General features: G+C 42.3%; 1 protein-coding gene across 5 annotated transcripts in view; it reads left to right on the top strand.

Moving 5' to 3' along the window:
- nf1a (neurofibromin 1a) overlaps nt 1-15567 on the top strand; it is a 212578-nt gene that overhangs the window by 76094 nt on the left and 120917 nt on the right. For all 5 annotated transcript variants that reach the window (XM_073480933.1, XM_073480939.1, XM_073480948.1 and 2 more), the window contains one exon: nt 4897-4976. In XM_073480933.1, coding sequence (XP_073337034.1) covers nt 4897-4976 — 80 coding nt within the window. The remainder of the gene's footprint in view (nt 1-4896; nt 4977-15567) is intronic.

Genomic DNA, 15567 nt, shown 5'->3' with positions numbered 1-15567 from the left:
GGTTTAAAATAAATCCTCAGTTCAGCAAGTAAGATATATTATATATATTATATTATATATAAAGTATTTCTGATAAAAATATCCCAGCTCTACATGCCATTTTCGCCTGCTGCTGATGTCCAACTCTCTCTCTCACCTCTGCCACTTCATGCCTCTCCTGTGCCCACCTGCCGTGTCTTCAAATCTCAGTCATAGTCTGGTGATCCAAGCTCCCTGGGCCAGGCAAACTGGTGCAACTGGCTCTGTGGCTAACTGAGCCATGAGCTTGCAATTTAGCTAACGGTAGCTAGCTACAGCCAAGGATAGCTAGAAAAGAGCAGCAGTTGTCGGTTACTTTGGTGATATGTTGCCACCTATAGTTTTGGAGCAACCTTCAAATTCTGACCATATCTTACAAATTACACATTTAAGGGCATTAAGAATATACTGAATGTGTACTATTTGTACATTAAAGTTGAACTCCAGAAACATGTTTTTTCACTTTCATTAAGTCAGTGGGCTCAGAAGAGATGGATAAGAAAAAGAAAAAGAGTGCCCCTGTAGCTCAGTTGGTAGAGCGCACGTCCCATGTACAGCGGCTTGGTCCTCGCTGCAGCAGCCCAGGGTTTGAGTCCGACCTGTGGCCCTTTGCTGCTTGCCGTCCCCCCTTTCTCTCATCCTATTTTTCTGTCATCTCTAAGCTGTCCTATTGAAATAAAGCCATAAAAAGGCCAAAATACATTAAAAAAAATGAATGGAAGCAACAGAGGTGGAGATGAGGGTTGGGCAACTGGATGAATTTATCGTCTGTCGGCCATAGGCTCAACCCATCGCTGGTTGGTTTGTTGGAGCTGTCTATTTTTGACATTTTATTTTGCTAAGTTAATGGTGCGCCTCCTTGAAAATCACTCAGTAAATGGTTAACATGGAAGCGGGCAAAATCTGTGGAATGGGTAATATCTTTAGTTTTCTGTGATTGGAAAGGAGTCAAGGAGGAACAGAACTGGCCAGCGCAAAGAAATGCCGGCAGACCCTTAGGGGAGCAGGGCTCTATGTGCAGTTGCCTGAGCATGTTGATGAGTGGTGAAGCTCTGCCACTTGCGCTGAAGAGTTGGGAATACATTTAACCTATAAGTGAGTTCAAAAACTGCTAGAAAAATGCAACTTGCAGCATTTCGTATCCATATTTTTCAGGCACAAATCCGCTTCATCCGTGTGCTCCTCAGCGCTTGTCTGGTGAGAGAAAAAAACGCTTTAGCCTACAAAATTAAACACTGAATCTCTGTGTATAAACAACGGTGACTAAACCAAACTGTTGCATAAACCTACAAGTTTATATTTAAGCTGTCTTGGCAAAATGGCTTATGGCTCAAAAAGACCTCAAGGAGATTTATTTTGATATTAAAAAGTATTATTAAAGTATTAGAAAGTTTTTCGCAACTTTTCATCATCAAGGCATGAGGATGAGACTTAGTGACTGGGAAGTCTGTGGCGTAAAAATCTGTAGGCCAAGTTAAACAATGTACGAGGCATATAAATGTCTTCCTACAGAATGGGAACAGCCATAAGGGGTCACCGCACTGCCATGCCCACCAGGTATATCGGAGGTGAAAGCTCTTCACAACTTTTCATCATCAAGGTCTAACGATGATATTTAGTGAGTGTGAAGTCTGTGGCGTCAAATCTGTAGGACGAGTTAAATAAAGTATGAGGCATAGACATGAAAAAAAATGAATGGGAAAACCCATAAGGGGGGCGTTAGGGGGCGCTACTGAGCTGTCGTGCCGCGCATGAGGGCAGTTGTGGTACTGAATTAACCTAGTCATGGGTAGGGAGCTACGTGACAAATTTGGTGAGTCTGCGAACATCCTAAAGTCCCGAAAACAGCGTTGGAAAAATGAGATTCACCGCACGCCATTCAAGATGGCCGACTTCCTGTTGCGGCAAAAATTCCTACAAAAATAATTCCTGCCTAAATCCTTGAGACCCATGACTCCTCTAAATTTTAAGACGATCCGAGAATGTTTTCGCGGCCTGACTTGACGTTAGGTGGCGCTATGGAGTCCCCTGGCCCCACCCACCCCCATTCATTTTGAATTCTGATGTGGGCGTGCACATGTGACGTATGTTCCCAGTTTGGTGAGTTTTGGGGTATGTTCAGGCCGCGAAAAATGCGCTCGTTTGGAAGGACAAAGAAGTATAATAATAAAGAATCCTTACAGATACAATAGGTCCTCGCACGAGATTCGCAGGCTAATAGTTTAAACTGCAAGCAGTGATGAACGGGCCCTCGCCCCACGTACGTCGGGCCATGGCACCGTCGGAGGCCGCGTGCCCAGATCTGTGCTCGCCCGTTGCCTGTGGAAATTTCCTACCTAAATGGGATACGTGTCACACAAAACACAACAGTGACATCTTCAGTGAATTCCTGTGGCCAGTGGGTGGCGCGATGGATATGACGCAGTATTAATGCATAGAAGGGATTGATGGTTAAACCCTCTACATGTGTGACCAATTTGGTGCAGATGGGAAATTGTATGTTGAAGTTATAGAGACTTCCTGCGTGATGGCGAAGGATCGAAATTGACCGCACCGCCACTCCCACCAGGTACAACACAGACTGTTGAAGGTATGAGGATGCTACTGAGTGAATGTGAAGTCTGTGGTGTTAAATCTGTAGGACGAGTTAGTTAAAGTGCGAGGCTTAGAAATTGGGTTCGTACAGAACGGGAAAAGCCATAAGGGGGTCATCGAAATTAACCGCATCGCCACGCCCACCAGGAATAATGTAGGCGAAAGCTTTTGACATGTTGTCATCATCAAGGTATGATAATGATACTTAGTGACTGTGAAGTCTGTAGCATTAAATCTGTGGGACAAGTTAAATAAAATACCAGACATAGAAATGGGTACCTACAAAATGGGAAAAGCCATAAGGGGGTCATCGAAATTGAATGCACTGCCACGTCCACCAGGAATAACGCCAAATATGCGATCTCGTGGGCAGATTAAAAAGAATAATATTCCTTACAGATACAATAGGGCCTTTGCAGGTATCCTGCTCAGGCCCTAATAATCCTAACAGATACAATAGGGCCTTCGCACTGTCAGTGCTCGGGCCCTAATTAAAGGTGTGTCTCTAATATGAATAAAGATCAGTGAAGGCCTGGTTCTCTTCGCAGGTGTGGTAATTAACTGCATAATCTATGTATTGGAGACACAACAAAGATAAAGTCTCATGAGCCTTGTTCCGACTGCCAGCCTTAATCAGTTTTTTCTGCATCTCCAGATTGATTTAAGGAAGTTTGGATAGTACACCACATGTAATGCGATTTTTGCAAATTGGATCCAAACACACATTCGGAGATAGTTTGAAATGCAATTCAAATCAGACTACTACAGATGTGTCTCGGTGCAAACGCTCATATCTGATTTCCAAGTGCCTTTTGTGTCACTCACAACGTAACACTCAACAACAGTGTCAAATCCAGACTGATAGAAGTGCATCAGAGCAGCTGAATTTAAATGAGCCTGCTGATCAATGGGTCTTTACAGTGAATCATGGCCAAAGAGAAAGAGGTAGAATTAACTCTTCTAAGCCACGGACAATCTTGTCTTTGTGGTTTGTTCAAGTGCAGCTTTTTGGCCGAGACACAGAAGACACTATGCAGCAGTCAGCCTCTGTCGCAGCTAGTTCTTTGCTGTTTCAGGGCCTTTAAAACACAGTTGTGGGTTATCAGGTATAAACAGTCCCATCAAACTCCAAACTTCTACATGATATGGAACTTCTTGCTATAACTATTGAAAGCCTGCGTAAACAATTTGTAATATTTGGCCTATTTCAACTCTGAACCAAATCTGAACCTTTAAGAGTCTTATCATGTGATCGGACTGGTCTTACTCACACAAAAGGTGATACTGAAGTAGCGTTATCTCATGGTATAGAGAGTCCAGACATCAAATGTATAGGTGCCCTTTTCTCTGACCACCGATGTCGTATGTTTAACATTATGTTACCTTGTGTTGCTTGTTGCCCTGTCCCCAGAAAGATGTCTAGAATTTTTAATGGCGTTAAGCCTGTGCCCATGGCGTCACCTGACTCACAGGGTAAAGAATAACACCTGCATGTGTGACAGCTCTCCGCCCATGGAGGAACCCATCAGCCCTCGTGTTGGGCGTCCCACTGGAGGCGGTGTCATCCAGGGTAGCCATGACAATGGATGCATCCCTGACAGGGTGGGGGGTCACTTTGATGGGCACTGTGACCCTTGAAACTACTATCGGAACACTGTTAACTGGCTCAATTGCCCTCATGACATCCTCATGGATGTCTCCAAATTTCCTGCAGCTTGATGCTGATAAGACATAGATGTTGATTATAGCACAAGACAGTGCAAACGTCTACAGTGCGCTCTGTGCACCCGACAGCAGTACACAATACGGCAACTAACATCATACTGAGTGATATATCCACACTAACAGAAAATATTAATAAGGGATAGGGTTGGGGGGGGGGGGGGGGGGGGGGTGTTGTGATGGTGAGACAGTGCCAATGGAATATGGAACAGAATTTGAGTTGGTTTATATCTCTTACACTTATTGGTGCTTATTGTATAGTTATCACAAATAATTATTGCTGTCTTTAATGGTCAAGTGGCATATGCCCCGTTTTGTGCGTACGCAATATTTATAAATGAGAGTCCTGATCACTTGCAAGTAACAGTGTGGACAGGTCTGTCTTAAAGATCTGATTCAAGAGACATTTCGCTATTGTGCATTAATTTACTTTTTACTGTAAAGTCTCCACTCAGCCCAAACCATTGTTTTGTCTCCTCCTCCTGGTTCTTTCTCTTCCTCCTCTCTCTTCGCCTGTCTTCTGCCATCTCCTTCCCTGTCTCCTTCCCTGTCTCCTTCCAGGCTCTGTTAGTTCTGCACCAGCCAGAGACCATAGACCTGTGGAATCCTGACGCTCCCATAGAGACGTTCTGGGACATCAGGTACTCAACAATCTTTTCATATTTCCTTAAAGAAATGCCTTGCTTTAGTCCACAGTCATAGCCATGGAGCCACAGTTGTCTGCTGTGACTCAACAATCATGTTCTGGTTAGGGTGGCACAGTAGCTTTGCAGCATCTTTAGATCACTTTGCATTTTTATGCCTTCACACTGGCAGTGGCTGTGGCTGGAGGTTTTATGTTCTCAGGTTGTCCGTCTGTCCATCCTAACATCCCATTTTTGTGAAAATTATATCTTAAATCCAATTGCGATTTTTTTTCTGACCGATATTGCAATTTTCTTTTCTTTATAGTCAAGCTTTAGTTCAATATTCACTATGTAATAGATTTAAAACATGTGATGGAGCATTACCACATTGATATACCATCAAAATATTAACTGATCTAATGAAAAAACGAGAACTTAAAGATATGAATTGCTGCCAACAAGGGCCACGTCTGATTGGTGAGCATTAATGGTACATGAGGAGTCACATTAGGAAGTAGGGATGGGAAACGTTACCATTACTGCTTATTTATCTGGTACTTTATCAGTTCTTTTTGTGACCTCTTTAAGAGAAAAAAAATAACAATTTAAGAACAGAATGAACAATTGCTTTACTTTCTTGTGCTCTATATAAACATTCTTGAATACTGAGCCAGTACTATTTTGAACAATTAACTATTATAGAGTATAATGTGATAATAAATCAGATAAAGTTATTTATGAATTTTTAACAGCAATTTTTAAAAATTCACTGTTAGTGACTCTATAATGTTGTGATTAAAGAAATGTAAAACAAATTAAGTTATTACTCAAAACTACACAAAAAAATACAGTGGTAACACGGGTTACACATATGAGCATCCTGCAGACTGTAGCATGACTACAGTATATACATACATACATACATACGTACATGGGTTAATAACTGTTACTATTAGTATTTAGCTATGCATTCATGAATTCTGTCTGAAATGGTGAAAGCATTATCCAAGCTGTTCAGAAAACATCTAAATTAGGAGCCTAATTGCCTAATAGATGTACTTGAGTCTGAGTGTATCTGAAGGACAGTTGGATGATGCTTTCCCCATGTCAAACAGAATTCATGACCGCATAGCTGAACCATTCAGCTAACTAATGGTTACTAACGGCTATTAGCACATGTTTGTATAATTTAATTAACTCTGTGGGCTCCTGGTAGCATAACATACCTGAGGTAGATGGGGAAATGGGAGAGGAACTACGAGCTAGGCTGTCAAAAACTGTGCATTTGATACTAAGTTCTTTTTAAATTTAGCCCAAGGGCCCATTTAATACTGGGTTTATCCCTACTAGGAAGACGGCATGAATTTGTGAAACCATTGACACGTGTTTGAACGTGAGTGAGACCACTGTCACCTCATATTGTCCCACTTTTGTGAACACCATATCACAGGGAATTTTCAAATGTGACACAAACATCCACTTGGACTCAAGGATGAACTCAAGAATTCATACTGTAATTATGACAAAACATCACACAAATGTATAATAGGGTACAATGATAAAATGATGACATTTTATATCCAAAAGGTCAAAGGTCAACTTCACCGTGACATCATAATGATCTGCATAAATTTTTCTCTGGCCATTATTCATCACCACAACTCAGGAAAAGAAGGGGAACTTGTGACCGTATTTCACATTTGGTGAGATACTGATTTGGTGACACTAATCTTGGATGCCCACCTTGAAACTGTGCTGATTGTAGAGATATTCTTTGCTGCCAGGTTGAAGATGTGTGTAATGCAGCCATGTTTTAAAATTTGTAGCCCTGATGGTTGACTTCTGCTGTATGTCAACATCATCAAAACTCATTATTTTTGCTGATGTTGATCTTGAAGTGACGACAGCTTGTTTCTCACTGAAAATTATTCATTGGAATCGTACATGTCAATATAGTGAGAAAATCCATTTCAACAAGAACTACACTTAATACCTTTTATTGCTTCAAAGTCATTACTACATAGATTATACGAGTCTGGACATGCATGTAAACTGCCACTTGACTGCTGCACGGAGGGATACAACCCTGAAGTGGTAATTCTAGTTTAACATTTTGTTTTGAATAGAAACCTGAGTGATACAGTATGTGAAAAAGGCAATGTTTTGGGATTGAAGTCAGGCATCTAATCAGACTTGATCATTCCCTCTGCACTGTGCCATGCTAAAAAAGCAAAAAAAAAGTCATCTTTAAAGAAAAATCTTAGAACTTGGAAACAACTTGTTTGCATAATCATAAAACTATTGCTCTTTTATTTTTTGATAGCATGTCCTTTTGTTTATAGTTGACTCTGTATCTTTCTCGATGATCAGACATTTGGCTTCATTTACAGCTTTGCAGTTATGTTGCCAGCTTTCTGCTTTGCGCTCCATGACATTTTGTTTGCAATTCTGGAACAAACCTTGGTCAATACAATTTCTGATGACTTTGCTAATTTAACAGCATAAATTAAGAAAACCATAGTCTTTTTAGGTATTAGGATCCAAAATACTATGGCCAGTCAGGCAAGTAATTATATCATGTCGTTGCGGATCAGAAATCAAGTCGTTACATAGAAAAAATGACAGAAATGGGGGTGGATGAGTGTCCTCTCAGTCTGCCTCCATTAAAGTAGACGAACAATCCCACAGAGTAGCTGGTGGTGTCATATCCTGATATATACAACTATCTCATTGAATTGCCGCTGGCATATGTATTTCTGACATGTCACATTTTCTGTCACATTATGTTGCTGTTTTGGTAGTCTGCTAACATTAAGACACTTAACAGGGGTTTAGCAAGCTAGCTAGCCATAATAATTCCATCCTCACCCCAGTGACATAAGCTACAGTGGACCTGCCTATCTATCACTGTATCACTCTATCGATCTGTCGATGGATGGATCGATATATAGATAGACAGGCCCACTGTAGCTTATCGGTCGATGGATAGACGGATAGACAGATAGACAGATAGATAGACAGGCCCACTGTAGCTTATCTGTCGACGGATAGACGGATAGACGGATAGACAGATAGACAGATAGATAGATAGACAGGCCCACTGTAGCTTATCTGTCTATGGATGGATGGATAGATAGACGGATGGCAGATAGATAGGCAGGCCCACTGTTACTTATGTCAGCGGGGTGAGAATTTAATTATTACTGTCTACGAGTGCCAACCTTCATGTTAAAGTAACATTACGTTACAATATTAGTCTGCGTAAAGTAACATATTAATTATTTCACTACTTTTTAGTTACTTTCAACAAGACATCCAAATAACCTATATAGAATAATCAAATAGCCTAGATCTTGTTAGATAAACAAATTACCTTGGCAGACTAAGGAAACACAATAGACCAGTACCTTCTATAATGTAGCCTATAATGACATGACTTTTTTATTATAGTCCACAAAACTAGGAATACATGAGCATATGTTATTCAAGAATGTAAATTGAAATGCACTCGGAAGATTAGGCTTCATTATTAGGCCTACGAAATATGGCTCATTTCAGTCACACAGAGACTGAACAAAGAACTTATAGGCCCGGCCAGGGGTGGACTGGGACAAAAATTCAGCCCTGGCATTTTCTGTCCAGACCAGCCCACTACATTATCAGCGGACACCACGTAGAAGTCCACAAATCTGGCGGCGTCTTCTCTCACACATACTACAAAGGAGAGTCATATTCCTTGATTCCTTGGTCCTTCTAGCAGGTCAGGAAGTCTTTAATCATCACAAAGTATGATTTCAGAAAACATAAAAAATTAAAGCTGCAAGCAGCGATGAACGGGCCCTCGCAGTCCACGCGCGTCGGGGTGTGCTGCTGTCGGGGTGTGCTGCTGTCGGGGCGTGCTGCTGTCGGGGCGTGCTCCTTACCCGGACCCATTGCCCCGTTATTGTGCGCGCATGTCTTAACTGATAGCCAAAAACGGTTTTGTGTTGATAATAGCGCCACCTGCTGGTCTTTTTTGGTGTGTGAGTTACAGGGGCAAGTCTATACCACCCCTATGAATTTCATATCCATAAGTGTTATGGTGTGGGCACAGTGCCAGATATAAACGTAGATTGCCACCAGAGCGCCACCTAGTGTCGGATGGGTAAGACCTTCATCAGCTGGCCTCAGGAGGGCATTGGCAATAATGCTACCAAGTTTCGTGTTAATCCGACCAACCGATGTCGAGATATAAAATACTTCAATTAAAAGAGCGCCACCTAGTGGTCATGGGCCAAGATTTTGCACAGAGCCTTAGGGGCTCATGGGGAAGTAGTATCCTGAGTTTCATGTCATTTGGACACACCAATGTGGAGATATGCAGCACTTCCTGTTGTGACCCGAATCCACAGGAAGTTGTTATTTAATAACTTGAGTGTTCTTTGGCGTATCAAAATTCTTTTAATAACTTTTTGTCAGAAGGGTCCACAGATGCTGTTTGCAAAGTTTCATGGAAATCGGTGAAATTGCCTGGGAGGAGTTCGAAAAAGTAGGTTTTCGACATTTTGCGAGCTAGCGAAAAAAAACGGTAGGCGGAAATGGGCGTGGCCTATATCAGGAGATTCAGCAAGATTCACAGAACGCGTGGATATAAGGTTTTTGAATGTGCGACAAAGTATATGGGAGTTATTAGGCAAAACGCACTTTCCTTGATTGTAGCGCCACCTAGTGGTGAAAGTTCACAACGACAACAGATTATAAAATTTTTCGCCAGGTCTGATCTATATTCCAAGTTTGGTGACTTTTGGGGTATGTTCAGGCAGTGAAAAATGCGATCATTTTGGACAAAGAAAAAATATAACAAAAAATTAAAGCTGCAAGCAGCGATGAACGGGCCCTCGCAGGCCACGCGGGTCGGGGCGTGCTGCCGTCGGGGCGTGCTCCTTACCCGGACCCATTGCCCCGTTATTGTGCGCGCATGTCTTAACTGATAGCCAAAAACGGTATTGTGTTGATAATAGCGCCACCTGCTGGTGATTTTTGGTGTGTGAGTTACAGATGCCAGTCTATACCACCCCAATCAGTTTCATATCCATAAGTGTTATGGTGTTGGCACAGTGCCAATTATAAAATGAAATTGCCACCAGAGCGCCACCTATTGTTAGATCGGTAACACCTTCGTCAGCTGTCCTCAGGAGGCCATTGGCAATCAGTGTACCAAGTTTTGTGTTAATCCGACCAACCAATGTCGAGATATAAAATACTTCAATTTAAATAGCGCCACCTAGTGGTCATGGGCCAAGATTTTGCACAGAGTCTTAGGGGCTCATGGGGAAGTACTGTCCTGAGTTTCACGTCATTTGGACACACCAATGTGGATATATGCAACACTTCCTCTTTTGACTGTAATCTACAGGAAGTTCTTATTTAATAACTTGAGTATTCTTTGGAATATCAAAATTCTTTTAATAACTTTTTGTCAGGAGGGTCCACAGGTGCTGTGTGCAAAGTTTGGTGCAAATCAGAGAAATTGTCTGGGAGGAGTTCGAAAATGTAGGTTTGTGACATTTTGCGCATTTGCGAATGGAAATTTAGCGCAAACGTGGGCGTGGCCTACATCATATAATTCAGCTGAATTCAGGGAACACGTAGATATAAGGTTTAACAATGTCTGACAAATTATGTGGGAGTTATTGGTCAAAAACTGCTTTGTGTTGATAATAGCGCCACCTGTTGGTCATCTTTGGTGTGTGAGTTACAGGGGCCAGTCTTTACCACCCCTATGAATTTCATATCCATAAGTGTTATGGTGTGGGCACAGTACCAAATCTAAAAATAAACTGCCACCAGAGCGCCACCTAGTGTCAGATCAATAACACCTTCGTCAGCTGTCCTCAGAAGGGCAGTGGCAAGAATTGTACCAAGTTTTGTGTTAATCCGACCCACCAATGTCGAGATATAAAATACTTCAATTTAAAGAGCGCCACCTAGTGGTCGTCCACCACAATTTCGCACAGAGCCTTATGGGCTCATGGGAAAGTGGTATCCTCAGTTTCATGTCATTTCGACAAAGCAATGTGAAGATATGCAACACTTCCTGTTTTGACCCGATTTTATAGGAAGTTGTTATTTAATAACTTGAGTATTGTTTGGAATTCCAAAATTCTTTTAATAACTTTTTGTCATGAGGGTCCCCTGATGCTGTGTGCAAAGTTTCGTGCAAATCGGTGAAATGGCCTGGGAGGAGTTCGAAAAAGTAGGTTTGCGACATTTTGCGAGCTAGCATAAAAAACCGTAGGTGGAAATGGGCGTGGCCTATATCAAGAGATTCAGCCCGATTCACTGAGCGCGTGGATATAAGGTTTTTGAATGTGCGACAAAGTATGTGGGAGTTATTAGCCAAAACGCACTTTCCTTGATTGTAGCGCCACCAAGTGGTGAAAAATCACAACGACAACAGATTATAAAATTTTTCGCCAAGCCTAATGTGTTTGCCAAATAAAATTGACTTTTCATTCACATTCAGGCAGTGAAAAATGCGATCATTTTGGACAAAGAAAAAAAACTAAAAATAATAATAATAATCATTGCAATTACAATAGGGACCTCGCAGGTTCCCTGCTCGGGCCCTAATAATAATCATTACAATTACAATAGGGTCCTCGCAGTTTCACTGCTCGGGCCCTAATTACAAAAACAATAGGGTCCTCGCAGTTTCACTGCTCGGGCCCTAATAAAAACAAAAAATAATAATAATCATTACGATTACAATAGGGACCTCGCAGGTTTCCTGCTCGGGCCCTAATAATAATCATTCGAAAAACAATAGGGACCTCGCAGGTTCCCTGCTCGGGCCCTAATAATCATTCGAAAAACAATAGGGACCTCGCAGGTTTCCTGCTCGGGCCCTAATAAGAATCACTACGATTACAATAGGGACCTCGCAGGTTTCCTGCTCGGGCCCTAATTAAAGCTGCAAGAAGCGATGAACGGGCCCTCGCAGTCCACGCGCGTCAGGGCGTGCTGCCGTCGGGTCATGCTGCTGTCGTTACATGCTGCTGTCGAGGCTTGTTCATGCAACAACTTCCATAGAGGAAACAGAACTGAAGGCAGTGAAGCTGCTGTTTCGTCATTTAGCAATAAAAGCGCCACCTATTGGTCGATTTGCATGAAATTTTGTAGAAATGCTCATCTTGCCATGGAACACAACTGGGAAACGTTTTGTGTTAATCGGACTGTATTTCATCAAGATACACAAGAATGTCTGTTTGACGACAGTGTGCAGGAAATTGTTGTTTTATATTTTGGGCGTTCTGTGGACTAGCACATTTCTTTTAATAACTTTTTGTCAGGAGGGTCCACAGGTGCTGCGTGCAAAGTTTGGTGCAAATTGGAAAAATTGCCTGGGAGGAGTTCGAAAAAGTAGGTTTGCGACATTTGGCGAATTTGCGAATGGAAATTCAGTGCGAATGTGGGCGTAGCCTACATCACACGGTTCGGCTGTGTTCAGGGAACATATAGATATAATGTTTAACGATGTGCACCATATTATGTGGGAGTAATTAGCAAAAAACGTTTTTTCTTGATAATAGCGCCACCTGCTGGTGATTTTTGGTGTGTGAGTTACAAATGCCAGTCTATACCACCCCAATCAGTTTCATGTCCATAAGTGTTATGGTGTGGGCACAGTGCCAATTATAAAATGAAACTGCCACCAGAGCGCCACCTAGTGTCAGATCGGTAACCCCTTTGTCAGCTATCCTCAGGAGGGCATTGGCAATCAGTGTACCAAGTTTTGTGTTAATCCGACCAACCAATGTCGAGATATAAAATACTTCAATTTAAATAGCGCCACCTAGTGGTCATGGGCCAAGATTTTGCACAGAGCCTTAGAGGCTCATGGGGAAGTAGTATCCTGAGTTTCACGTCATTTGGACGCACCAATGTGGAGATATGCAACACTTCCTGTTGTTACCCGATTCCACAGGAAGTTGTTATTTAATAACTTGAGTATTCTTTGGTGTATCAAAATTCTTTTAATAACTTTTTGTCAGAAGGGTCCACAGATGCTGTGTGCAAAGTTTCGTGCAAATCGGTGAAATTACCTGGGAGGAGTTCGAAAAAGTAGGTTTTTGACATTTCGCGAGCTAGCGAAAAAAAACGGTTGGCGGAAATGGGCGTGGCCTATATCAGGAGATTCAGCACAATTCACTGAACTTTGAATTTTGAATGTGCGACAAAGTATGTGGGAGTTATTAGCCAAAACGCACTTTCCTTGATTGTAGCGCCACCTAGTGGTGAAAATTCACAACGACAACAGATTATAAAATTTTTCGCCAGGTCTGATCTATATTCCAAGTTTGGTGAGTTTTGGGGTATGTTCAGGCAGTGAAAGATGCGATCATTTGGGACAAAGAAAAAAAAAAAATAAAAAAAATAATAATCACTACAAAAACAATAGGGACCTCGCAGGTTTCCTGCTCGGGCCCTAATAATAAGAATCACGAGAAAAACAATAGGGACCTCGCAGTTTCACTGCTCGGGCCCTAATAATCATTGCAATTACAATAGGGTCCTCGCAGTTTCACTGCTCGGGCCCTAATAAAAATAATAATAATTAAAGCTGCAAGCAGCGATGAACGGGCCCTCGCAGGCCACGCGGGTCGGGGCGTGCTGCCGTCGGGGCGTGCTCCTTACCCGGACCCATTGCCCCGTTATTGTGCGCGCATGTCTTAACTGATAGGCAAAAACGGTATTGTGTTGATAATAGCGCCACCTGCTGGTGATTTTTGGTGTGTGAGTTACAGATGCCAGTCTATACCACCCCAATCAGTTTCATATCCATAAGTGTTATGGTGTGGGCACAGTGCCAATTATAAAATGAAATTGCCACCAGAGCGCCACCTATTGTCAGATCGGTAACACCTTCGTCAGCTGTCCTCAGGAGGCCATTGGCAATCAGTGTACCAAGTTTTGTGTTAATCCGACCAACCAATGTCGAGATATAAAATAGTTCAATTTAAAGAGCGCCACCTAGTGGTCATCAACGAAAATTTAGCACAGAGCCTTAGGGCCTCATGAGGAAGTAGGATCCTGAGGTTGACGTCATTTGGACAAACCAATGTGGAGATATGCAACACTTCCTGTTTGGAACGAAATCTGCAGGAAGTTGTTATTTAATAACTTGAGTATTTCTTGGAATATCAAAATTCTTTTAATAACTTTTTGTCAGGAGGGTCCACAGATGCTGTGTGCAAAGTTTTGTGCAAATTGGTGAAATTGCCTGGGAGGAGTTCGAAAAAGTAGGTTTGCGACATTTGGCGAATTTGCCAATTGAGTTCTGGCGAGAAAGTGGGCGTGGCCTACATCACACAGTCCAGCTGAATTCAGGGAACACGTAGATATAAGGTTTAACAATGTGCACCATATTATGTGGGAGTTATTAGGCAAAAACGGTTTGTGTTGATGATAGCGCCCCCTGCTGGTCATTTTTGGTGTGTGAGTTACAGGGGCCGGTCTATACCACCCCTGTCAATTTCATATCCATAAGTGTTATGGTGTGGGCACAGTGCCAAATATAAAAAGAAACTGCCACCAAAGCGCCACCTAGTGTCAGATCGGTCACCCCTGTGTCAGCTATCCTCAGGAGGCCATTGGCAATGAGTGTACCAAGTTTTGTGTTAATCCGACCAACCGATGTCGAGATATAAAATAGTTCAATTTAAAGAGCGCCACCTAGTGGTCATCGGCCAAAATTTAGCACAGAGCCTTAGGGCCTCATGAGGAAGTAGGATCCTGAGTTTGACGTCATTTGGACAAACCAATGTGGAGATATGCAACACTTCCTGTTTGGAACGAAATCTGCAGGAAGTTGTTATTTAATAACTTGAGTATTTTTTGGAATATCAAAATTCTTTTTATAACTTTTTGTCAGGAGGGTCCACAGATGCTGTGTGCAAAGTTTGGTGCAAATTGGTGAAATTGCCTGGGAGGAGTTCGAAAAAGTAGGTTTGCGACATTTCGTGAGCTAGCGAAAAAAAACGGTAGGCGAAAATGGGCGTGGCCTATATCAGGAGATTCAGCACAATTCACTGAACGCGTGGATACAAGGTTTTGAATGTGCGACAAAGTATGTGGGAGTTATTAGCCAAAATGCACTTTCCTTATTACAGCGCCACCTAGCGGTGAAAATTCACAATGACAACAGATTATAAAATTTTTCGCCAGGTCTGATCTATATTCCAACTTTGGTGAGTTTTGGGGTATGTTCAGGCAGTGAAAAATGCGATCATTTTGGACGAAGGAATAAAATAATAATTAAAGCTGCAAGCAGCGATGAACGGGCCCTCGCAGTCCACGCGGGTCGGGGCGTGCTGCCGTCGCGGCATGCTGCCGTCGTTACATGCTGCCGTTGGGGCATGCTGCTGTCGTGACATGCTGCTGTCGGGGCATGCTGCTGTCGAGGCTTGTTCATGCAACAACTTCCATAGAGGAATCAAAACTGAAGGCAGTGAAGCTGTCATTTCGTCATTTAGCAATAAAAGCGCCACCTATTGGTCGATTTGCAAGAAATTTTGTAGAAATGCTCATTGTGCCATGGAACACAATTGCCAAAAGTTTTGTGTTC

Source organism: Pagrus major, chromosome 2 (assembly GCF_040436345.1).
Source record: "Pagrus major chromosome 2, Pma_NU_1.0".
Classification (NCBI taxonomy): Eukaryota; Metazoa; Chordata; class Actinopteri; order Spariformes; family Sparidae; genus Pagrus; species Pagrus major.
The sequence above is the reverse complement of the archived record's forward strand: the minus strand, read 5'-3'. Positions and strand labels throughout refer to the sequence as shown.